Here is a 26,320-nt window from a genome sequence, read left to right on the forward strand (position 1 = left end):
TATCCAAACCATGTAATAACTGAGAGTTTGTTTTTAATAGATACAGCATAACATCACAAATAGTTCCAGTGTGAACAGAAAATGATAATCACTGGAAAGCACAATCAAATCTTTCAGGAAGTGTTGGTCTAGCTCAGTGGTTGAGTGCAAAAACCCATGAACTGAGAAGTAAAATCTGATTTCAACCATGAACTCTCAGATTGGCCAGTCACAAACCACTATACCTTAGCTTTCCATGTACAGAAATACTGTAATAATATTGACTATTTCAGAGTAATGTTGCAGGGATCTTATAGGATAGAGAAGGGAAATGGCAAGGAAGATGCCCATGTTCAATAACCACCCTCCACTGGCAGCCAAATTCCTCTTATTTGTGCCATAACCACTCCTCCCCCTTGCTACAGCTTCTCCCCACATTCAGATCTGTTCAGCTTACCCCAAAACAACCTCTTTCCTACTCCATATATTCATTCTTGCCTGTGGCACAGGAATCTCCGACTGAGGTGGTGCAGGTCATAAGAACAGCCCTGCTGGATCAGGCCAAAGGCCCATCTAGTCCAGCTTCCTGTATCTCACAGTGCCCCACCAAATGCCCCAGGGAGCACACAAGACAACAGACACAACCTGTGTCCCAGTGCCCTCCCCTGCATCTGGCAATCAGAAGCAGCCTGCCTCTAAAACCAAGAGCTTGCACATACCTACTATGACTTGTAACCCATAGGATACCCATTGGGGCTGTGATGGTTTACCCAGGGGTAAGGGGAAGAGTTTCCCCTTGCCTCTGGTTGAGCTATTCTGGCTCCAATCTTGCGCTGGATACAACGCAGGGCTCCTGGCCTGCCTGTTCCAGCACAAGATAGGATTGTGCTGCAATGCACTTAATCCTTATAACCTTGAAACTTCTGTGCTTTGAATTAAATTTCATGTGAAGTTACATGAGCTTCGTAATACATTTAAATTATTGCTGCATCTATCTATAACATATGAACTCTGGTGTTTGTAACAAGACAATACAAGACAGATTACAATTACAGAATTAGTACTGTGATCAATAATGCACAAAGGAAAGCAAATACCGTCTGTGTGCAATATGCATTTCCAGACTGTCTTGCAGAGACAAACTCTAATAGTATCTTAAAAGCTTATTTGGTCTAGCAAAATTGGACAAGAAATTTGTGGGAGAATATATCATATGTGCACCAATGAAGCATCACTAATAAGGCAAGCTTTGTAAATGCCCTTTTTTAATCAATCTTTTTAAGGATGGGATGGGAACTCAAGTCAGGTGACTTGAGTCCAAGTTGCAAAAATCAGCATTTTTGCTGACTCGTAGAGACTTGAGTCACCTGCTCCAATGACTTGGGCACTGACTTGCGTCTGGGGCCATTTGACTCAGCACTATTCCCCATGTATACACACTGGAGTCTGTCTGTCTGGGTGTGCTTGCTTACTTTCTTCACAGTGTTATTGCCCCTTCCTCCTTTGGAGGCTCTACAAGAGCCTCTGAAAGAGGAGGAAGGGAGTGACAGGACAATATTGTCACTGCCAGTGTTTCAGCGGCTTTCAGATCAAGAAGCAGACAAAACACTGATCAGTGGTGGTTTGAAGGGAGATGTGTGGAAGGAGAAGAAAGGGAGCGGTGGGGCAATTACCCTGCTGCCCCTTCCTCCTTCTTCCTCACAACCCTGTTCATGCTGCCACCACTGTCACTTAGGGTGGTGAAATCAACCTGCCACCCCCTTACTCCTCCTTCCTTGCACCCCTTTCCTTGCGCATCCCGGATATGATCAAAACACTTGGAGGCAGAACAAGAGTGGTGAGAGAGAAAGATGCTACCAAGGTGCTGGGAAAGCGCAATTATAACATATGCCGCCCTTTCAACTGCGCTGCTTCTGCCAAGGCATCACTTCACAAAGCACCTTAGCTGCAAAGTGATGCTGCAGCAGAAATGGCACTGCTGAAAGGGCAATAATTGGGCTCTCCCATATCTTGAAAATAAATATATGTACAGTATTTATTAAAGAATAAACTAACAATAAAAAACTAATCCAGTTTCATTTTGCAGGATTGTGTTTACATGAAGAATTGCTTTTATTTAACAATCCTCAATGGATGTTCAATCATGTGCTATTGTTGCTAAAAGCCAATTCAGAATTAAGGAATGAAGGAACTGCATTTTTGAATGCAACGCCAAGTCATAACTGCCCGAATATGGAAAATTTGCATATCAGGGAGACAGCTTAACTGGAACCCTTTTCTCCACTACTAGCTTTCCACATGCAGGTGATTTTTGTTGTCAAGAACTATGAATATATTCTGTCTGTCAGTGGTACAGCCCTTAGAAGACTGTAGTATGTGCCTCCTAGAGAAGGAGGGAACAGTCATGAGTGTAGATTCATCTTTAAGGCAACTACATATCCCTATTTCTGAACTCCTAGCAGATATTTCAATTAGCCAGGATCTTCAGTACAGCCAGGATCTTTGCTGTTTGTGAGACAAAGTACAGAAGGTGATCACCTTTTGTAGGAAAGTCTGGATGTATGCTATTTTTTAATATCACAGAGCTCTTCATTAGACCTTAAGGGATTTAAATGGGGTGGCCACTAGAGGGGAACCTGCTGGAAACGATTAGAAGAAACCTCAGACAATTGTCTGACCTAAATAAAACTTCCATCTTAAAGCTGGCAAACAAAATTCCTTTTAAGGTTAGTTGACAGCAGAATGTCCCTGAATACCCCCTTGTAGTGTTCACTGCCACCAGTTCATGCCTACATAAATGTTATTTTTCATCCACTATTTTGTAAGGTCAAATGCAGTGGCTGTTCTCATTAACTCTGGCATGGTTTTAAAGAGTCTTATGGAATACACTTTTGATTTGGGCACTGACTTGCCATTTTCTTATGTTTCTGCCCAACCACTTTGTATTTAAAGATGACCACTAAGTCCTACAAAAAAACCGGGAACCAGAGCGGGAGGGGTATAGGCCCAGCAGAGCCCTGCTCTGCCAACCTATGCTCAGTGTTGGGTTGAAAAGCCATTTTGGCACTGCTGCTGCTGCTGCTGCTGCTCTGGGCCACAGGCAGCTTAGGATTGCGCTGTTGGTCCATGAGTATTTAGGGCTTTAAAGGTAATAACCAGAACCTTAAAACACAGGTAGAAACAAACTAGAAACCAATGCAGCAGAAGTAGCAGTGCTGTGATCATTTGTCAGTTCTCTCACAGCTTCATTCTGTGCCTGTTGAACTTTTCAAAGGGCCTTCAAGGGCAGTATCACATAAATTGCACTCAGTCTAACTGAGAGGTAACTAAGGTGTGGGTCACCATGGCGAGGTATACTTGACAGAAACGGACACAGCTGAAACAGAGCAAAAGCACTTTAGGCCACAGACACCACCTGAACATCCAGGAGCAAGGCCAGGCCCAGAACCAATCCCAAGCTGCACACCTGGCCCTTCAAGAGCAGTGCAACTTCATTCATAACAGGCTGCCACACCATCCTGAATCAGCAGGTCTCCTTACCAGGAGAAACTTTGAATTGTCCAGGTTTTATTTCAGTTTGTCGTCCTCATCCACTTCTTCACTGACTCAGGACACCAGTTCAGAACCTCTGCCACCAGGGCAAAATACAGGGTAAAAACCCAAAGATGATCTTGTCATAACTGTATTATCACTACAGTTATAGATACGACAGTTCATCGTGCAACTCTCAGTTCACTGCAACTCTCCAGCACTTGTACACTAAGGGGGTGTATACACAAGCTTAATTGTCTCTTCCCTCTTCTTCACCTTTCCGGGAGTCCCAGCCACACTATCAATTTTTAAACTCCTAAATGTTCATGTTATGGAAATTCTGTAACATTAACTACACAATTATCAGAAATAAGATTACGTAGATGGCTTGTACACTGGCATCTCTCCACTCAGTTACCCAACAAGGGTTGAAGTTGGATATACCCCAAAATAATTGACCCAACAATAATAAATACTGTTGATAACAATGACTTTTTTTAAAGGATTTATTGTTTTTATACTGCATGGTAATGAGAGATATAGGTGCTTCTAAGAATGATCTTCTTGTCTGAAATACACGAGGGAGAACTCATATGACAGCCCAATGTATACTTGGACCCAGAGTTAGAGACCTATAAAACACTGTTTCAAATATATATCTCCAAAATCCAATATACAAGCATTGTGTTGACTGAGAATATAGACACTAGTTTCAAACTAGTAAACAGAAACTTGAATATAAATTGTAAACTTGGGGACAATATGGATTTTTAATATACCATACATTACACTAAATGATTTTTTTTTTAAACTATGGCAAACAAAAAAGGTAGCATGAGAGATTTTCAACAAAACATGTTGGTATTCACTGTTATCTCTAAAAGTGAAATCTTTGGGTTGGTGCATTAGACAGCAGTACTATCATAATGTCACTGACACTTAGATCATGATTACATCCTTGTAAATATGCTCCACCCTAAACACGTAAATGCTGGTGCAGCACCTTTTAAGACTGCATCGTAAAAGTGTCAGGCATCAACGTGTCAAATTAAAAGGTAAAAAAGGAATCTGTGAATTAATGGATAATAATTTATTGCTGGACGGTGTATTTTTAGTGAGCTTGCGTTGAAACATAGGACTAAACAAATGCCAACCTTTATATAGGAACTTAGAAACATTTGTTTTCAGTTTTTGCATGTAGGGCCAAATCCTATCCAACTTTCCAGCCCCAATGCATCCTCAGGGTAATGGAACAAATGTTCCCTTACCTTGAGGAGGTATCTGTGACTGCCACACTACCATAGGATGCAGTGCACACCCCAGTGGCACTGTTGTATCAGTGCTTGAAAGTTGGATTGGGCCCCTAGTAAAGGAAAAAGTATTATTTGCTCCTGAACTGTTGCTTTGTCTCCTATCAAAAATATGTCATTGGATCCCTAAACCCCACAAAGAGTGTAATGTGACCCTCAAAGTGTCCTGCACAGTCCTAGTTAAATTAGGAAGTTACCTAATGTAGCTAAGAAAGTTATTAGGGGGGGAAGAGAAATAATGTCTGATAAGGAACAATTTCAAGAGGAGGGAAAAGAGGCCACGAAAAGACCTAGTTTGGGTATCATAATGAGAAAGCAGAAAACTACTCAAATTATATAGCATGACTAAAGCCCAAAGGTGCATAAAAAGCTGTTTCAAATTGGTGTGTGCCACTTACAGGATCTTGTTGATGATGAATAGATGGCCTAGTGGGAACCCCTCGTTATTAATCTAGGGAAGATTAATCCTATATAGATTATCTTTAGTTATATACTGTGATGTGAAGGAGATCTTGCTGGAAAGAAGAGAGCAGAGTAGTAAACCTTGAGTGTCATTGGTTCATATCCACATTACAGGATATGTAGGTTCTATAGGTTTAATTCCACTTTAACTACATGGCTTCCCCTGCCACCCTCCTGCATCCTAAAGATTCCTGAGGATTGTCATAAAACTGTTGAAAATTCTATTAGAGATAACTTGCACCTTTCACAGGACTACAGATTTCGGAATTCTCTGACAGGAAGGAATGACTATCAACCATGAATCCGTGGTGTAGCCATTATGCTCATTATGGGATTTTCCAATTACAACTTTGATGACTTCTTGACTTTATAGCCCTCTAGCACCACCTTCTAGGGGAGACAGAACCCACCCATGCATTGCCATGACCTTCATAATCCACACAAAATGAGTGACAGGGTCTTTGCTTTCCTACTTAAACTCAAAATATCTCCACAGATATTATGTTCAGAACCAACAGCCAAGTTCCATGTAACGATGAGCATTAACACCTGAAATCATGAATGAGCTGACTTGCAGGTACTCCTCATACATTTAGAGGATTACAAGTCAAACTTTCTGCCCCTTGAATGTTCTTCCATAAACTTCACAAATGCAAAATGCTCACAATGATATAATCAGATGCATTATAAATGCTCATCCAATGCAATCCAATCCCACACGTGCATTAAATATTATGTAGTTAATTAAAAAACCTTCATCTTGTGCTATTGGGGGGTTGTTGTCCCCCCCCACACACACACACTAAACAGACGTGCTCACAGGTGACAATACTGTATTTGTCGAAAATATTGCTTATTGTATAGAATAATAAAACACTGAAAAGAACCTAAGCATAAAAAAATATAACTCTAAGCTCAAACTTCTTCAGTTTTTGTTTTCAGAAGCAGGACAGGGCATGGAAATTGCACTAGCCCAGCTAAATCCCAGATATATACACCTCCAAGCTTATTTTTAAAGAGCACATTACCCCTGTTAAATGGGCAAAGAGGAACCTTTTAAAGTGGTGTTCTGTTATTTTGAGCAGGGGGAGAGCAACTGTCTCTCCCAACCCATCCTGGTGTCTTTTCCAGTCCAGTCATTGCTAGTGTCTCTCTTACATCTTTTTTTAAAGAATGTGAGCCCCTTTGGGTCAGGGAGTCATTTATTGGTTTGTTTTGCTGTGCATACTACTTTGTGAGCTACTTTTTATTGAAAAGCGGTATAGTAATAAATTAATTAATAAAACTAGTGGTACATCACAACAAGGAATGCCTGTTAAATCATATAGTTTTCCACTGACTAAGAACATGGTTTGATGGCTCCCCAAATTATAGTTCAAAAAGGGCCCAATCCTATACTCATGGTCCAGTGTCACACAGCATTCTCTGATGGCACTTTAAAGCAGTCAGCAGCAGTTGTAAAAGGTGCTCCAACAGCATGCTACTTAGTACATTGCCAGGAGCAGTGGCAGGAAGGCCTGCACATTCCTGCCTGCTCCATCACATCTCCTACTGCTCGCTGGAACAAATGGGTCAGCGGGAGGGGATGGTAGAAGGGCAGAATAGCGGTGGAGAGGACAGCGATGGGGGAGGGGTGGGAAGATCAGGCCCTGGTTGGGGTGGGATTGGTGCCACTGGTGCCACTGATATCCTATCTTCCTTCTTGATCCTGATCCCACTGTGCAGGTCAACATTGGCTAGCACCAGCTATTTAGCTGGTGCAGGTCCAAATACAGCCCCCCCATACCACAAAGGCTTACCTCCAGGTAAGGGAACTATTGTTCCCCCCCCCCCCGCCATAGGATGCAGAGGTCACCATTTTGGTGCTGCTGCATTGGCGAAGGGGGAATGGCTGTAAATTCCCCCTTACAGAATTGGGCTGTAAATCAGATAAATTGCCTAACTGGACATAGATAAGCACAGAAGGAAAAGACAAATTAGCTCTCTTGTACCTCTAGGGCAAACAGATCCATTCTTTGTCTTTATATTTATATATTGTGTAATATTGTCTGCAGCTCCTGATTGGCTATTGGAACAGGGTTATATACTTATATACCGCCTTTCTTGGTCTTTATTCAAGACTTTATTCAAGGCGGTTTACATAGGCAGGCTATTTAAATCCCCGTAGGGATTTTTACAATTGAAAGAAGGTTCTATCTTTCAAGAACCACAACTTGTGCAGCTTTATTGTTCTATTTTATTTTCTTACTACATATATTTTATGTAAGCCTCCTTGGACACCCGAATCGCTGGGGCAAAGGTAGGACAGAAATATTATAAACAAATATAGGAAAAACCAAAGATACCATTTCTCAGACTATTCATGAAAAGGGGTTCCTCTGTTGATGTCTGCTGAAAAACGTTGCCCGAGACATTTTGAAACCAGACTTTTCAAGTATAAAGAAGACAGTGGGGTTCCCCTGCAGCTCTAATCTTTCTTATCCCTACCTTTCAGCACTTTCCCTCTAATTACATCACTATATTCCAGGATCCGTTTGTTTCAAATTCTGCTTTTTGCTGCTTTCATCACAAACCAGAACATCCACATTTGGGCTCCAAAACCTAGGAACTATCCACAAAGTATGTCATGCAACCAGATGGAGGAAAAGGGTACTAAAGTAGTAACAAGGGATAGATTGGGCATTGGTTACATTGGTTAAAGTGAGAGATGAGTGGAGACAGAGCGGTTTTTTAAAGCTTTTTTTCCCCCACAAGTTCCATCCTTTATGGATGGTTACTTATTTGCAATCTGGTTTCAGCTTGAAGGCCACCTTTCACATAAAGAAAAAAGTCCCCCCAATTTATCATTCTTTCCACTTTTGTGTGTGTGTGTGTGTGTAATCACTTTGGCTGGGAAGAAGGGAAGCGGATTCCGGTTGCTATAGTATTTGGCATATCACTTTGGAGGCTGAGTTATGGTCCACTTGCCAGTAGAGCTGGCAGCAGTGAGGGAGATCACACACCTGGCTGACAGGTGCACATGGCAAGAAGGAACACTGCACGTCAAATGCAGCCTGGATCTAGCCTTCTGACCTACTTGTGATGATATTTTGCTTGCATTGCTTGAATGTATTTCAGTTCTGTGCTTCACAGGAGGGTATCGACCATTGGAACAGGGTTTTTTTTTCCCTTACTTTCAGTCACCTCTACCCATGCCAGTCCAAAGCATCCTTATATGCTTAAATGTTCTATTCCAGTCAATGCCTTTAGGGCCAAGAAGAGTGAGAGAAGCCCAGCAAACATCCTTTCCATTTTGATAACATGTTTTCTACAGAGAGTCAGGCCAGGGGTCCATCCAGTACAGTGCTGCTGAGTCAACTCTGACTGGCAGCAGCTCTCCAGAGTGTCCAGCAAAGGTCTTTTCCAGCCCTGGTACCTGAGATCTTTAGCTTTTTTTAAACAAAACAGCACTGGGAATGCCAGAGACTGGTCCAGCCTAACCAGGAGCTTATTCCCCTCACACTGAAATGTCTGCCTGTCGTGCCATAACACACAGCAGCAGCAGCAGGATGGAACCTCAGTTCTCTGCCTTTGATGTGCCAGGGCAAGATGCGGAGAGAGGCCAGCCAAGTGGCAACACGAGAAGTAGAGTTTCCAGAGAGGCCAAAAACCAATTCCCCTCTGACCCCCAAAGTGTAAGCACCACTGACAAGCCTTCCTTATCAGGCAGCCTAGGGAAGACTGGTGGGGATGGGTCGCAGGGAGATGGGCTGGAAAGCTGCAGGCCAGCACCCCTGGTCTTTCTTGGTCCAGGCATGCTGAGGACTGTCCTACTACCTATAGCTAAGTCAGAGGGACAGGGTGTGGAAGGGGCCACCACCCAGCAGGGTCCAAAGAGCAGCCTGCTTAGTGGTAGTTGCTAGGAGGGGAGGAGTTGGGGGAGTTAGGCTGCAATCCTATCCATGCTTTCCTGAGAGTAAGCTCCATTGATTAGAATGGGACTTACTTCTGAGTAGACAAACCTAGGATTGGGCACTTAAAGGCAGAAAAGTTTGTGATCTAGTAGCTGCCAGTCCCACAGGCAGCTAAGAGAGGCAGGTGTGTCATTTTGGGGGGGGGGCGCTCGGGGCCTGCGGATCCCCTCTTTTGATTTCAACACAAACCACCCAGATGTCAAGGAGGATCTCGACTATTTGCACGGCTAGACCTTCGCCCAAGCCCAGCATCGCCCCTGCGCTGGTCTGCATTCAGGATTTCTCGTACCCCTGAAGGGTACGAGATCAACAGTGCTCTGCCTTGCTTGCAGGCGGGAGAGCAGGGGAGAAGGCCACCGTCGCAAACTCTTTGGGGACTTTGTTGGTATGGAACGGGCGAGTTCTTACTCACGGGGGCAGCGTGGATCGTCGAAGCAGGGCCTCGATTCCATGCGTGGTGGAGTTCGCTTCCTCCCCGCGACAGACCCTGAGCATCCCCCCTCCCCACTTAAGGCTGCCACCCTTAATACGCTTAGTAGGAGGCAAGCCCCAGAAGCACACGTAGGATTGCCCTGTAAGGCCAGAGTCAGCCACATCAAAACACATTCCTGCAGGGTAGGTCCCACTGAACTTGGGAGAACTTACTCCCGAGTAAACATGCCCGAGTAAACAGGTTCTGCAGGAATTGGATGGGGGGGGGGAAGGAAAGGAGGAGCCGAGGAATCAAATGGCTCAGCACTTGCCCCGGAGGCCCCCAACTTTCCATGGTGCAAGGGAGATGGAGTTGCCCTGGGGGGGAAGTCCTCGATATCCTGGAGCAAGTATCCTCAGGGCAACTCCTGGATGTTCCCACGAGCTCCACATTCTGCCAGAGGAGAAGGAACTTTGCCTGGCTTCGCACTCCCTGCCTAACAACAAGGGTGGGGGGAGGTAGGGGGGGTCGGTGGTTTGGGTTCCCACAACCCCCGACTTTAAGATCCCTGCATCAAATAGCAGCAGCAGTCGCCCAATGGCAATGGTTGGTGTCAGATCTCTGGTGTCAGAGCCATCTCTCCCCCCCCTTCCTTCCTTCCTTCTCTCCTGCTCTTCCCGCTGGCTCCCATCGCAGCCTGAGCTTCAGAAGGAACCGGGAGACAAGAAAGACGGGCGGGGGGGGAGGAGGAGGAGGAGGATGGAGGAAGTCCAGCTGCACCCAGAGCCCCAGTCTTACCTTGGTGGTTTTCTTCTGGAATGTACATCGTCTTGTTCTCATTGACCATCGGCGAGGAGGAGGATGGAGGAGGGACCACCACAATCACCCAGGCTGCTGAGTCCAGATTTTAATTCCTCCGAAACCAGGACCAAAAAAAGCAGGAAGAAGGACCAAAAAAAAAAAAAAATACAGCACAAGCGCCCAGGTGGGGCGAGCAGCTGGAGGAAGAGAGCGAGCTGCGGCGATGTCAATGCCCCCGTCCGGCTATTACCTGATCCCCATGATGGCACCGAAGCCCAGAGCCTGCTCCTCGCCGCTACTGCCTCCTGGAGTGGAGCGGCAAAGCAGCATCCTTGGAGAACATCCGGGCCCCCGCCGGGGATGAGGGAGCGCAGCACCCCTGGCCGGCACCGTCAAGAGCAGGTTTCCGAAGGGGAGCCCGGCCGGAGGAGACCCAGGACCAGGGAGGAGGGGTGGGGGGAGCCACAGGGGCTGGGCTGGGCTGGGGGACACTGATCAGCATCCAAGAATAAGGGGGTCTCAGTGTCTCTTATTTAGATCCACCAGCTCCAAGAGGCAGGCAGGCAGGCAGGCAGGCAACCACCAAGGGAATCTGGAAGAGAGATCCAAAGCCAGGCTGCTTCTCCCCTGGCGAGCCCGTTCCGTGCGCTCTGTTGACAGGGAGCTGTTTCTGCAGAGAGGGAGGGAGGGGGAGGGAGCGCAAGTCCCAGCCCCTCACTCCCTCCCCTCCCTCGGCATCATCCCCCCTCCTCCTCCTCCTCCTCCCTCCAGCGCTCAGACAGACACACAGACACCCCGAACGCTTCCAGATGTTCCAGCTGGGGAGGCGGCGGCGGCGGCAGCAGCAAACTCCTCCTCGCCTTACAAGCCGGAGGACTTGATCGGAAAGTTTAACGCGCCCCCCTCCCGAGCCGGGCTCTGCTCACTGCGCCTGGCTGCCGCTGAACCCTTTCTACAGACATGACGTCAAGAAGGCGAGCTGGAGCTGACTTGCCTGCAAAAGTGGGGAGGGGGCTAGCCGAACCAGCTGGTGGCGCTGGGGGGCTCTCCTGGATCGCCTCCCCCCATAAGGGCGCCCCCCACCGCCTCCAGATTGCTCAGCATCGCTCTCTCCCCGTGGAAGGGGGGAGCTGGCGGTTTTCCACCCCTGTGCTCTGCATTTGAAAGGTGGGCGGGGGGGGGTCTCCGAAGAGGCTTTAAAGCACGGCGTTTATTGCGGGGGGGGGGAGCAAATCAGCCTAGCAAGCAAAGGGGATGGTGTCGGTGCGTGTCGGCTACGTTGCCAGCGTAATGTTCCGTGTGCACAGAGACCTACACGCCAACACACCCCAGCGGAGTGGCACAGATGTGGAGCAGGATTAATGGAGCTGGGATTTTCCGAAGCCTGGTAGCCACCGGCAGCCCTGGGCTGGGCTGGGCTGGGCGATGGAGGGCACCTCCCCCCCCGCGCGACTCCACCACCTTTCCCCCAGCAGCCGAGAGGAGGGCGCCGGTGCCGGAGGCTTCTCTCCCACCGCCAGTGAACCCAAGCGGGCCGGCGGTGTCGCGCCTGATCGGGGGCTCGCACAGGCAGGGCTGCCATGTTCAACCAGCCAGGCGGAGCGGGACGTGTCATGCCTGCGGGGGGGGGGGGGTTTGGGGCTGTGGTTGGCCCCTTGATCCAGGGACACCGGTCAATGGCAGCGACGTGCACAGCGCATCCATCGGGTGGGAGCTGCGCGCTTGGGGGGCAGCGAGCCTGGAGCAGCAGCCAGCCCAGCAGTGCAGCCCATGAGCCTAGCCAGGCTGACTTGGGTGTAACAGCCCAGACCTAGGCTTGCCTACTCAGAAACAAGTCCCATTGTCTTCAGTGGGGCTTACTCCCAGGTAAGTGTGGACAGGATTGCAGCCTCAGTGCCCAAGCCTATGCCTGTCTACTCAGAAGTAACCCCCCATATAGTCAATTATAGTCAATGGGGCTTACTCCCCGGTAAGTCTCAATAGGATTATAGCCTAAAATCCTAATCCTACGCATGTCTACTCAGAAGCAAGTCCCCTCGTCTTCCATGGGGCTTACTCTCAGGCAAGAGTGCATAGGATTGCATCCTAAGACCCCAATCCTAAACTTGTCTACTCAGAAATAAGTCCCATTAGAGTCAATGGGGGCTTACTCCCACGTAAGTGTAGAGAGGATTGCAGCCTTAGTCCCTTGGAAGCTGGTGGTCCTTACTTGTGAGGAAGCATGCTTAGACTCGAGGCTGGACAGCTGCAGCAAGCCTTTCTCCCTCCAAGTCAGCCTCCCTGAATTCAGTGAAACTTAATTTGTGAGTAATATACAGGATGTGGCTGGGGGGTTGGGGGTTTTAATTGGGGGGGGCTTCCAAAACAGTTTCCCATTGGCCTGCCACCGAAATGGGACCCACTTCTATCACCTTGCAGACCCCATGGCAGGACAGCAAGAGAAGAGTGTGGTACTAGGAGTTTGGGGACTGGATGGTGGAAGCCAACATTTTCTTGGCCACTGCAAGACTGAGCTTCCATGAAGCTCCCAAATCCTAAACTTTCACCCAGCATGAGGTCTCTTCACCCTGAATAATTCAGGGATGGGGGGGGTCTGTTCAGCTGCACTGAACAGCAGAGCCACACATCCAACAACAACAGGTTGACATGAGAAAAGACTTTAGAAAAAAGGAAGGAGGGAGGATATTGACTGCTCCATCAAAACCCCAGGCTCTTCATTGCCCCAAAACCAGGCTAAGTCAGGGCACAACTGGTGGCTTTTCCCTTTCTCTGTCTTCCTTGGCAAGTAGGGTGGTTGTCCTACCTAATTCATTGAGGCCAAGCCCAGGACAGTAGGGCACTTTCAGATAGGGGTGTTTCACCCAGGATTGTTACACTTGTACACTCTTCTCAGGGTGGTGTTCCCAAGACACCATCATCCATCCACTGCCCACCCTATTTTCCCATGTTTCAGTTGCCACATTTCTGAGCAGAGCAGGCATTTCCGCCTGGACTCCTAATCAGACAGACAGAAGCCATTGTCTTCCCAGATGAAGGCAGATGTGGAACTGCACCATTCCTTCCCCACCACAGTAGATACAGCATGGTTTTCAGACACAGTGGAACAAGCCCCAGGGTTGGCCCACCCATGAAGCCAACTGAAGCAGTCATCTCAGGCAGCCAGTTGGTGGAGGACACTCATCTTCTTCCAACCACTTGCTTCCCTTACTGCTACTCCTCCTTCCCCCCCAAAGAGGAGGGGGATGGAAGTATGGAGGAGAGGTGGGCTGGAGCATCACACTCTAGTCCCCCACTCCCCTCCACACTTCTTCCCTTTCATCTCCATCTGACTTTTCCAATGTGGGGAGGAGCAGAGACTGGCACAATACCAGGTAAGAGGGGTAGAATTTGGTATACTGCCTTGGGTGCCAAGTGGACGGGTGCCAGTGGCGCCTCTCCCTTTCACCTTCCTGTTTCCACAAACACAAACACCTGTTGCATTGGGCACATGCCTCCCCCACAAGATGGAACGGGAGAGCCAGCCAACCACAGTCTACACACACAGCAGTCATGGTGCTGCTCCACCACAGTTCTAGTTAATAACTGATTTTCCCTGCTCATAAATGTGGAGATGGGGGAATGTGGAGCATGGGGGAGACAGATGGATGAAAATGTGCAAATCCCCCATACAGAGCAAGTGCATAAAGCCTGCCAGGTGCTGAAGTGCCCCATCTGGGCAAAATCTGACCTTAAACAGAAGTGCCCCATTAACAGAAGTGCCCCATCTGGGCAAAATCTGATCTTTTGGGAATAGCAGTACGGTGACCACAGACGTGGCCTGCTGCCAGCACTACTCCTCCATCATCATTTCCAGTTCATTTCATTTCAGGGCCTTTAATGGCATCAACAAGCAATACAGTTTGGGACAACATATGTAAAGCAATGCACCAAGAGAGAATAAAACCATCCAGCCCCCATAAAAAAAAAGCAAACTGATACTTTGTACCACAAAGTGAGACCCAGTTCAAAGGATTAAGGCTCAAGAGTAAATGCCAGCATTTCACAGCACCTCTGAATTAATATATTTAACTAACATCTTTATTAACCCCATATTGGTGCCTCATAACAAATAGTGAATTTTATCCAAATTAGTGCAGCCAGAGTGACCAGAGATGTTCCTTCCTCACCACAGTAGATACTGCTTGTTTGGGGAGACACACTGGTGCTGACCCTCCCCTTTCATCCCTCTTATTTGTGCTGTATTTGGGCATTTGCCATCAGCATTCTGAGAAATGATTTGAATGTTTTTAATGAAATGCATATTTTGAAGGAACATTCTAATTCCTCAGGAAAAGCAATGACTGACTGATGTTAAAAGAAGCCAAGCACATCTGGAAGTGCCCTAGCTCCTCTGAAACAGGTAAGTTGTTCTTGACAGCTGAAGAGAGGGGGAAAAGATTAAAAGCACCCACTGATTAAAAGCATCCACAGTAAGACTTACTTACTTAATTAATTATAAATTATATGCATCCAAAGATTTGGCTAGTTAGTTAAAATCAATCTATAGAATTCAACAAAGAGTGTGGTATCACCTTAAGAGACTAAGGGCACAATCCTAACCAGGTCTACTCAGAAGTAAGTTCTATTATGTACAGTGGGGCTTACTCTCAGGAAAGTGTGATTAGGATTGCAGCCACACTTTTCTGGGAGTAAGCTCCATTGACTATAATTGAATTTACTTCTGAGTAGACAGGCATAGGATTGGGCTCTAAGTCTGCAATCCTATGCACACTTTCCTGGGAGTAAGCCCCACTGAACACAGTGGGCCTTACTTCTGAGTAGGCATGCATAGGATTGAGCTGTAAGGCAAAATCCTATCCACATTTTCCTCAGAGTAAATCCCATTGAACACATTAGAACTTCTGAGTACACATGAATAAGATTGTGCCCTAAAACAGATATTGTAGCATAAACTCCTATGGTCAGAGTTGTGAATGGCTCTAGCCTACAAACATATCAGTTAGCCTTCCAAGTGCCACCAGACTCTTTATTATTATAATTTTTGCTACCACAGACTGACATAGCGATCTCTCTGGAAGTTATATGCAATTTGGGAATCATCCATCTCTTTGGTGTTGCTACTACCCCTTGCCCACAGTCCCCCAAATTCCATCAAATCTAGACATGCTTCTTACTGAGCCCACCAGCTTTCCTTTCCCGAAGACCAAGGTGTGTTATGTCCCCCAAGTCCTCTTTGTCCATGGCTTTACCTTTCTGTAAGTTTCAGACTTACAGACCTGCTGTGTTTTCCAGACCTCCTCTGCCCTTCTTCCTCTCAGTATTATAATCTTCTCCTTCCAACTTCTGTTTTCTTCTCTCTTCAAGTCCCTTTGTCATTCTTGCTTCTGTGCCATTTTCCCCCATAGCTTTCCTGCCAGCCCAGCAAACCTGCCCCTTTGCTACCTCCTTTCCTGCACACAGGCAGAGCTCAACCAAGATATTTTGAGGCCCTGAGGGATGGCACAATGCATGATCTGAGAGGTACTTCTGCAGTCATTAACTCTTGGCTTACACACATTGGTGGTTGCAATGTATGATTTGATGAAATTCTCCAGGAACACAAAAACAGCTCTAGGTGGACAATAGTTGCCATCATGAATCCTCCAAAAGTAGAACTCCTTATGGTTAAAATGTTGTGGTAGAGTGGACAAAGTGAGAGAGCCAGTATGCTGGAGAGTGGCTACAGTATCAGGCTAGGACCTGGAAGAACTGAGTGCAAATCCAGGTGACATTGAGCCAGTTGCTTATTTCTTAGCCTAACTCAATTCACAGAGCTGATGTGAGAGAATAACCTTGTATGCCATCCTGACCTCCTTGGAGGAAGGATGGACTAAGCCAGTGTTTCTCAAACTGTGGGTCCAGACCCATTAGGTGTGTCCTGAGCCAATTTCAGGTGGATTTCCATTCATTTCAATGTGTATTTTATTTTTAATGTATTAGATCTGCTGCTACCATGGAATGTTACTGCATTTGGGGAAATGTTACATTTTAACAGGCTATTATGTATATGCTTTTAACTATAATAGTCAATGGAGCTTACTCCCTGGTAAGTATGTACAGGATTGCAGCTTTTGGAATGTTTGGGGAATGTTTTTCCAACAAATCAGCAATTGCTCAGGAGAGTTAGATGGGTTCTTCTTTATTTTAAATAAATTTTAAAATGCATGCTTATTGTAAACTTTTTATTTATTTATTTGATTTTGTTGTATTATATTAATGCGACTAATTATTTTATTAATACTGTATTAATTAAAATATAATACATATTACCCTTGGAGCCTTTGAGCAAAACTATTTTAACAATTGCCTATTTTAACTATTGTTCTGTTCAAACCACTTGGGTTGGAACAGGGAGGACATTAGTGCTATTCAGCCCCAGTTGCTGAACGGTGCTGAGGAGCAGATACTTTTGGGATCACTGGGAGATAATTTCTAGGAAGGCTTTTGAGCTAGGTGACTTTCTTCTGTAATACACATGTACAAACATGATTTGATGCAAGCACCATCCCCTTAAATATGGAATAAGTTATTCGCTCTCGGGAAGATGTATAAGTACAACTTGAGGGGACACTCAAATATATTGCGCTCCATCTTTGTTTTCCTGGCTCTTTTGTCTTTGAAATGCACCTCTTCAAAAATTATATCTCCCAGACTTTTAGCATCATTAGAAAAATGAACTCTCAGCCTCCTTTTTCTGACTTTTTCTCTGTGTGCTCTCAATTCCTCAATTTGTACAGTAATTTCATTTACCTTAAAGGATGTCAACAGAGAATTCCAAACATGATTCACCAAGAAAGCTGCCCGTTGCACAAATGTGTGTTCACCCAGGAAGAATTTAAGAAAATGTTGATCATTACAACACAGGAGTTAGCTATCTTTTAGGACATCCTGCAAGCCTCATTTTATGTCTTTAGTGAGCCACGTGCTCAACGAGCAGCAAATTTATAGACAGCATTAGTCAAATGATATCTACCAGCCAAACATGATATCTATGGTAGCATTGCTGTCTGCCAAAGCACATACATACGTAAGCACATACACAAGCTGTCCCTACCACCTACAAATCTCTCTCCTGTTCTCATGCCTCTCTGCCTGCCAAGTTCCCTCCATGGGACACAATTTGGTCCAATTATTGAAAACAAGACTTGGTAGAAAAACAGCACAGGAAGCAAAATAATTTCTTTTTTTAATGTTGGCACTAATCACTTTAGCCTAAATACATTTTTCCATAAAATTAAAAGTTGCCTGATGCAGCATTTCTTCCATCAGTAACTTGCTACAATAAAAGACTTACATAGTGGAGCCAAATGTGCATTTCCAATGTGGTAACAAAAAAGAAACTCAAGCAGTAAAGCATTAAGAAATTATCAGCTTTCCTCCTTCATCCTAATTGTGTGGTGGTAATTGCTATTCAATGCCAGATGATTAACCACAGAAAGGGGGCCTGGAGTTGGGTGCTATGCTATCCCACACTGTGCTGCCTGGGGAAAGTTCTCCTGTGAAGTGCACGTGTACCTGTGACTACTGTCCATTGCTGTTCTGACATGGTTATGTGACAACATGGTTAATGACCCAATCCTAAGAGCCAGTTTGATTCACCTTAACCTGAGTAACAGTAACAGTAACCTTCACAGTAACCTGAGACCACTCAGATTTGTGCCAGCCATATTGCTCACATAGGTCTGAGTCGACCCACTGAGCCAACGGGGTCCTTCCCTGGGGCAAGGGAATAAATGTTGCCCCAAGGAGTTTTATACCTGGAAAAAAATTGGTATAAAGAAGATAAAAAGAGCCCTGCTGTATCAGGCCAATGGTCCATCTAATCAAGGTTTCTGTATCTCACAGTGGCCCACCAGATACCTCATGTTGCACACAGTAAGATATCCGTATCCTGCTGCACTCTCTGGCATTGAGAGGTAAGCTACATCTAAAGTTACATATACAGACACACCCCCCCCCCCCAGTATCTTCTGATCCAGCATCACAGACCCACTTATCCACGGTTCCTTGCACTCCCACACACCCTCTTCTGCACTTCACCACCTGGAAAAGTTTAGTGTCATCTGCAACTTTGGACAGCTTGCTGCTTATCCCCAACCTCAGGTTGGTAATCCCAGCACCCATAGATTACTAATCTTCTTGGAGGAAAGGCAGAAAACAAATTGATTAGTAATAATAAAATAGTGGGTTAAAGTATCTATAATATATGCTTCTGAAAGATGTATAACCTCTCTTCCTTTCCTTTGCTTAACACACTCAGGCTGCAATCCTAACCACACTTTCCTAAGCTCCATTGAACAAAATAGGACGTACTTCTGAGTAGACCTGGTTAGGATTGTGCCCTCACACACACACATACAAAGGGGGAGGTATGGGACAGTCCCAATTTACAAACTCTATGCATCCAGCATTGACTGCTGTAGCATGTTCCATGTGGAGCTGCCCTTGACAGTTCAGAGGCTTCAGCTCATACAAAATCTGCTGCACATTTCTTTAAAGATGTTGAGTGACTTGAGCATGTACAATCAACATTACATCATCTGCTGCCAGGATGCTTTGAAGTTCAGCTCACAGTTGTATTATATAAGAAATCTTAGACTAAATAAGAGGCCAACAAATGAATTACAAAGAAACTGTCAAGCCAACTTCATGTGAGCTACTGTGGTTCTAAATACTTGTGTTGGAGCTGATCACATGAGGACATAAGTTGATCACAAGTGAGTGATCAGGGGTCTTAGAAATCTTAGACTAAATAAGAGGCCAACAAATGAATTACAAAGAAACTGTCAAGCCAACTTCATGTGAGCTACTGTGGTTCTAAATACTTGTGTTGGAGCTGATCACATGAGGACATAAGTTGATCACAAGTGAGTGATCAGGGGTCTAGGTGACAAAACCAGTCACCTCAAAACTAAAACTACACATTAAGGGTGGTAGTGGTCCTTGTTCCATTGTTACTAGTCCACATGGACTAGGAAGTCCAGCACAGTAGACAAAGTCATGATTACACAACAACAACTCTAAACCTTAGTTCTGGTTTCTTTGCCACCATCACCAGCCTTGACTGGAGGGACTAGAGAAAGAGGAGCTATCTATAGTAAAAGTATACAGTGTTTTTAAAACGAAGATGTTCTTCCTTCCTCAAATACCTTCTCCCCTATAGCAATTTTTCATATGGTTATTGCATATTTTATCATTAGGTCTATTTTTAGTAGATTTTCTTCACACTCTTTTTGAAAGATATGCTTTTTTACTATAACACCACAAGAAAAAGTATCCTGAGAAATAGACACTAATGTAATTCAATTGTAACTTTGTCAGGGACTGAGAAAACAGGCTGATGGTGAGCATAACAAGAAATCAGACCCCCTAAGTCCAATAGAACTCCCAATGAAACATGCTTAGGATTGGGCTGCAATGGTAAATCAATTCACAAATTCCGTCTTAGTGACCAGCTTGATGTACACAAGCAGAATGAGGTAACAGAAACCTGAAGTGGTAGAATGGTCTATTCCACTGCAGTTGGGTTGATTCTATTATGCTAAAAAGCTCCCTGCATGTGGGGGGGGGGGGGGAAAGCATAGCAAGGGTGGGCTGAGCTAGAACTTTTCTTTCTGATAAACTACCATTTTTACATGCAGGGAATTTCTTATGGAGGGGATTGGTATTCTGAATCTGTACTCTAAAGTAGCACACTCCAATCTATAACTTGAAGATGTATTTTATAATTACACTTTTAAAGTTATTTTCTTCCAAAATTTATTTATTTAGTTAAAAAATTTCTGGCCTGCCTTTCTCCATATGGACTCCAGGTAGGTTTCAAAGGAAAAATATAAAACAGTAGTTAAAAAGAAACCGACATGATGCTGCTGGACAGTCATCTGCCTTCAAATCGTGCCCAAGATAGATAATCTCATTCTGTTGTAAATGTAGACCAGGTCACTGGCAACACATGATAAACCTGTCACGGTTCCACTTGGATCCCATTGTTGGACAAGGTGGTTAAGATGAAATCAAGTGTGTGCTAAATGGACTCATACATATGCACATCTTCAGATTCTCCAGAGATTACAAGAAATCATCATTCAAATAACCCATCCTCTATTGGATTCACTTGTGGAAATTATCCTTTTTGCTCTGTTCTCATCTAGGATATCACTTTCTGCTTGATGATAAATACTCATCAGGGTAATGGGAATCTTATCTTAAGTTCCAGTATAATCAGTCTGGTACCTGAATCACATGCAGTCTGGAAATACCTACATTTACTCCCTCCTCCAGTTGCTTTTAAAACTTTTTACTATTAATTATTTTGTGGCGCCCTACTGGATCTTCCTCCTTATAATAAATGGAGTACTTTAAAGATAATGGCAGTTGCTTAGTATGCTAAAGTAGGAGCATGAGAAACTTTCCACAAAAGCAGAAGCAGGCAAGGCATCACAGAAGAATCAGTCATTGTTTGGGATTTTCAGTTTCAGATGCCTAAAAATGTGCTTTGGCTACTGTATGTAAAACAGGCAAGTGGGGGACCAGCACAGATTCAGTTCAGGCACAGTATGAACTGCAATGGCAGGTAATATTGGACACATAGTCAACTCCTATATAGTCAACTCCTGCCTCATTTTTTATATTTGTATTCCATTCTTCCTTTAAGCTCAGAGCAGCTTACATGTGTTTCACTCACAGTGGTTTCTCATCCAAGGACTGACCAAGTCTATACTTGCTTTATCTTCAAAATGTGTTCTCAAAACATTCACATATAGCCTCATGTGGAGTTGCTGAAGTGTGTTTTCTGCAGTGCTGATGCCAGGTGGCTGTGGTCCTGGGGCAAGATTTTGCACTGGGGCCCCCTATGCCTTCCCCACCTGCCCACTTAGGGCACATGGTTTGCTACCACTGTCACCAGTGCTGACAATTCAGGGATTTTTCTTGGCCTGTTGGGCCCCCAGTCACTCCCTGGCTAACCCCTGATGTCATTCCAGGCTCCTCACCTCAACAACTGAGGGAGGAGTCTCAGATTCCATACCACTTGCAACTCCATGCACATTCTAGTCTCACAGTTCATGTTCAGAAAGATTTCTCTCCATCTGTGTCAAACCTCAAATCACATTTGACAGAAATGTAAAAACTCCACCCAAATTTGTAAAAATACATAATAAAAATAAGGATACGATGCTGCCATTTACCAAATCATGGCCAGATCAAGACTGATTCTTCTAGGAGATTGCAATAAAAATTGTTTTTTTTATTTTCTAAAAAAGAGACAGTGCTGAGCTTTTCTAGAAAGGGAATTCCTCAATTGTTGATTGACAGCCACCTTGCAAAATGAGGGTCAAAAGTGGTACAGGCAGTAGCAGGAGTCTATTGTCCTCCTAGATAGGAATAAGCCAGTGGGTTTATCTGTAGTATGGATCCAGGGCTTATTAATATCTCCTGCACTTCACTGGTAATACCCAATTCACATGGATTAGAGGCAAAACCACCGCTAGGAAACAGGGAGGATGCATATGTACTGCAGAATACACTAGACTTGCATTCCGTGTTGTTTGGAAAATATGAATTATGTAGTACACTTACAATTTGACCACCACACTCCTAAACACATTTATTCCTTGCATATATTGCTTATCCATCTGTTGAACATGCTCAGTTCCCAGTGATGGAAAAATCTGATCAGGATTCATCACTGTAATCTGCTTAGCTGCAGCTGAGTTCTGGAACAGACCTACTCTGCTAAGTGAATATTAGCAGGTTACAGCGATATCCCTGGCTAACATAGTCCAGTGGAGTGTTTGCCCCCCTTTTTTGTGACAGCAGAACAGCACTCAAAATATCATCTACTACATCCCTTGGACTTTTCTCTATGATGTGATTCCCCAATCTTTATTCCTTTCCTCCACACCAATTCTTATATTATTCGTCCCTGCGTGACCACATTGTATTTACTATAGTTGAGTTACTATGGACTTTAGCTCTTCTGCTTTCTAAGGTAACAAGACATGGTAGTTTCAGTCCTATTCTTCAGGAGAGTCCTAGTATCCTACAGGAGAGTCTTCCCAGCTTTATTTCACCTAAAAATCTGATTTGCGAATTCCAAAGCATCTTTTGCTGCCACCTCACTGTTGATCCTAGCCAACTTTTTGAATGCCTTCACTTAAACTTTCTGGTTATAAAAATAGCTTAAATGTACTAAAGACAAGGGCTGGGAGATCTCTGATTCAAATAACCCTCTTTCAGGAGCAGGCAGTCCCAGTTCTGGTCACAGTCATGCATGCCTTCCTTACATGTAAATTGGATTATTGCAATACATTCTACATGGAGCTGTTTTTGAGGCCGGTTCAGAAATTCCGTTGATACAGGGGTGGCTGACTGAAACAGCCACTTCAAGTTGTAAGTTGGGGGAGTGGCAAACTGGTGGGCAACACTCCGCACTTTCCTGACACCACCACCACCCCTGATTCGCTAACTGCTCAGCTGCTCCATTCAACTGCTGCTCCTTCCTCTTCTCACATACTGTATTCTCCTAGATAGCAAGCAGATGATGGGAACTTGACTTGGTTTACCTTTTCCTCCTTCTGCAACAGAACTGGAGGATGAGGCAGCCACTGCTGCCACCACCTCCACCCTTTAAATGGCCCTCTAGATCAGGGGTGTCCAACCATTTTGGCAGGAGGGCCACATCATCTCTCTGACACAGTGTCGGGGGCCAGGGAAAAAAATTAATTTACATTAAAATTTGAATAAACTTACATAAATGAATTCATTAGAGATGGAACTTATATGAATGAATGAAGGTCTTGCCGTAGCTCAAGGCCTATAAAAGGCCTTGCACAAAGCAAGGCTGGCTTTTCCTTTGCTGCCACTGCTGCATCACAGACGTGAAACAGCAATTAGTGGAGGGAGCCCTTGTCCCACAGCTCAGCTGGGAGGTCAAATAGTCGTCCTCGTGCTGAGAGCAGTTGCATCAGGCCAGTATAGGCTCCAGCAAGTCTCTGGAGGGCCAGAGGCTCATTGGAGACTGGGGGCTCCCCAAGGGCCTGATTGGGAGTCCCTGAGGGCCGCAAGTGGCCCCTCAGCCGGGGTTTGGGCACCCCTGCTCTAGATGATCTTCCACTGCCTGGTCTTTGTAGCCTAGGATGGTAGCGGCACTACAAAGGTTTTTCCTCATTCAGCTGCAGGTCCAGTAAACAGAAAGGAAGGAGCAGTAGGGGGTGTGTGAGCATTAACCACAAGGTGCTATTCCCCTTGGTCAGACTGCCTTCTTCCAGGAGTTCCTTTTCCTGACACAAGCCCTAACTGTATCTGCTGCCAGGATTAAACAAGGTACTTTCTGCATGCAAAGCTGATGCTTCACAACTGAGCTATGGCCACTTCCCTTACCTTCAGTAATGACCCCTCTGTTACTGTGTTTAGAAGGCTTCAAAGTTTGCATGATTTGATTAAACCTGGGGGGAGGCAGGGGGTGGGGCTAGTGGATGTCATTGAGGGATTTTCTTATCTTCCCCCTGTGGTTTGATTAATAGATTATAGATTGTGAGCTGAAATAACTCTAAGAACTAAACATGTTGTAGAGCTCAGTGAGTTGAGGAGGGGAAATAATATAGGAATAGATCACCCATATGGGTTGTCTGGATAATCCTGGTGATAGACAGCCTGGCATTTCTATCCTAACACTTGCATGTGTTCCTAGGCCCAAGTCCAGCAGGAATCCCACTGTAATAGGCCATGCTATACCATCTATTTGTTGGTATACAAATACACCAACATTCCTCTGGGCTTTTGAGATTAGCAGTTGCTCCAAGATGAATGGTGATCTTTGTCCATTCTTTGAACCAGCTCTATTAAATTTGGCATGCATTTTTCATTTCAGTCATTTACTTGACTTGGGTCATAATTTGCAGAGGAGGTGCTGGTTGCATTTCACCACTGCTACACAGAACACTGTTGCCCAAAGCCATTCTTTCTAAATTGTTCACTAAAATAAAATTAAATGCGAGAGTCTTCTTAGAATAACTCTTTTTGTTAGCATTAAAAAAAAATCATAATCAAAACACCACAAGCAACTTCTGTGCTTAATTGGATTGGTTAATCATCGACTGTAAATCTGTGTTTTATTATGCTGCCACTCTGAATAATTGTTCTCTGAGGACATTCAAAGCCTCATTTATGGAGACTTTTCTAAAATTGTTACAGAAGTGTTGGGAGAAAGGAACAAAGAAGAGTTGTTCTGTTCTGCAGATATAATGAGGTAACCCAAAATGTTGTGTTTTACTGAATAAAATCAAATCTTCTCCAAACCTGACCTCCAAAAATATCTACAAGAATTTCATTTGAAAACAAACACTTTAGTATTAATGAAAAATAACATTGGCAATGACTGCTTGAACCTTTGGATGACTACAGTATGGCTGAAGCAGTCACACTTACCTTAGAGTCCTTCTACACTAATCTGCTTTTTTAAAATGTCATCATTCCCAACCCCCAGAAGTGCTGCCATGTAAGGAATTTGAGATCATTAGGCAGCCACAGAACTACAACTTCCATGGATCACTGAAAGAGGCACCCATAATTGTTGTAGAGTTTGGATTGCCAACCTTTTTCTGGCAGTGCTCCTGTGCCTTTATTACTTTGTTATCCCATCCTTCTTTAAGAAGATAAAGACAGTGCACACGATTCTTCCCCTTGCCTTTTATTTTCTGAACAATGATATGATGTAGGCCTGGTTAAAAGATGCTGATCAACCCAAAATCAACAAGGAATTTTCATGGCTGAATGGGCATTTGAATGCAGTCCTAATCCAAAATACTAATCACCCATCCATGTTGGCTCTCCTCAACTATGGCCTGACACATAAATCTAGTGGGAGTTAACTTTTTCAATGATATGGTGATAAGGAGAAAAAACTTGCAACAACTAAACTGTCATTACCTTCTCAAAAGCTTGGGGTTATTCCCCAATTTTATAGATATCAAATGGTGGCTGAGAGAGAAAGTGATTTGCCCAATGCAACTCTACTACAGCACAGGAAGGATTATAACTCTGCTCCACTCAGCCATACTACCTCTTGGCAGGAATGCTGTGATGCAGCTAGTCCTTAGTATTTCTTCTCACCCTTTATACCCTGTTGATAAACAGATTTTCATAAAAGCATGTCTTATCCCTCATTCAAAGGATAGTGACCAAAGAATAGAGATTATTCTGAATTTCCAGCAGCTTAGGAAAGAGAACACCAAATGATGTCATTTACTGGCCAACTATAAGTATTTAAAACTCAGGTTCAATGGTCCATGTTAGAGTTGCAACCCTTTGTCTGGTAAAGAGTTGTATGGAACCTTGGATGAGCAGGCACACAAAACAGCATACATCAGCAGAGTTCTTTGAATGCAGTGGTTATGTTTCAGAGCAAGGGTTATCACAGGTAGAGTAATCAGTAAACAGTCCTAGTCAGCACGATGAGCAGTCAGTCCATACACAACAAATCCAAATCAGTTTTCCAAGATACACAGTCAAAGTTCATTCCATGGTCAGTAACAACACGTATATACTCACATCCAGCCTCCCAAGTTACTGGCAGCAGTTCAGTAGTCTCCTACTACACTCCTACTGCTGCACTGGAAGCTCAACAGACCAAACACTAAGTAGTTGGAGTGGCCAATCAGTGTAGGCTAAGCCACACCCAGGGTGAGGCAGTCACAGGTGTTTGCTGATCCTGCTGACTCCAGCAATCTGCACCTGCTCCCTGAACCAACTTGTAAGCTGTGGTTCTGCTTCCCTCAGAACACAGACCTGACAGTCCACAGAAAATGCTCCTCATGAAAAAAAATGCTGAAAAC

At 44.7% G+C, this 26,320-nt stretch overlaps 1 protein-coding gene across 18 annotated transcripts in view; it reads right to left on the reverse strand.

The window, feature by feature from the left end:
* The window catches only part of CACNA1C (calcium voltage-gated channel subunit alpha1 C), a 605,715-nt gene that overhangs the window by 517,995 nt on the left and 61,400 nt on the right, over window positions 1-26,320 (reverse strand). Inside the window, exon 1 of one of the 18 annotated variants that reach the window (XM_066634597.1) lies at window positions 10,446-10,744. The exons of the other annotated variants lie outside the window; for them this stretch is intronic. Coding sequence (XP_066490694.1) covers window positions 10,446-10,494 — 49 coding nt within the window. The 5' untranslated portion in view covers window positions 10,495-10,744. Of the gene's footprint in view, window positions 1-10,445; window positions 10,745-26,320 lie in introns of those variants that run through there. 18 annotated transcript variants of the gene reach the window in all.

Source organism: Tiliqua scincoides, chromosome 7 (assembly GCF_035046505.1).
Source record: "Tiliqua scincoides isolate rTilSci1 chromosome 7, rTilSci1.hap2, whole genome shotgun sequence".
NCBI lineage: Eukaryota > Metazoa > Chordata > Lepidosauria > Squamata > Scincidae > Tiliqua > Tiliqua scincoides.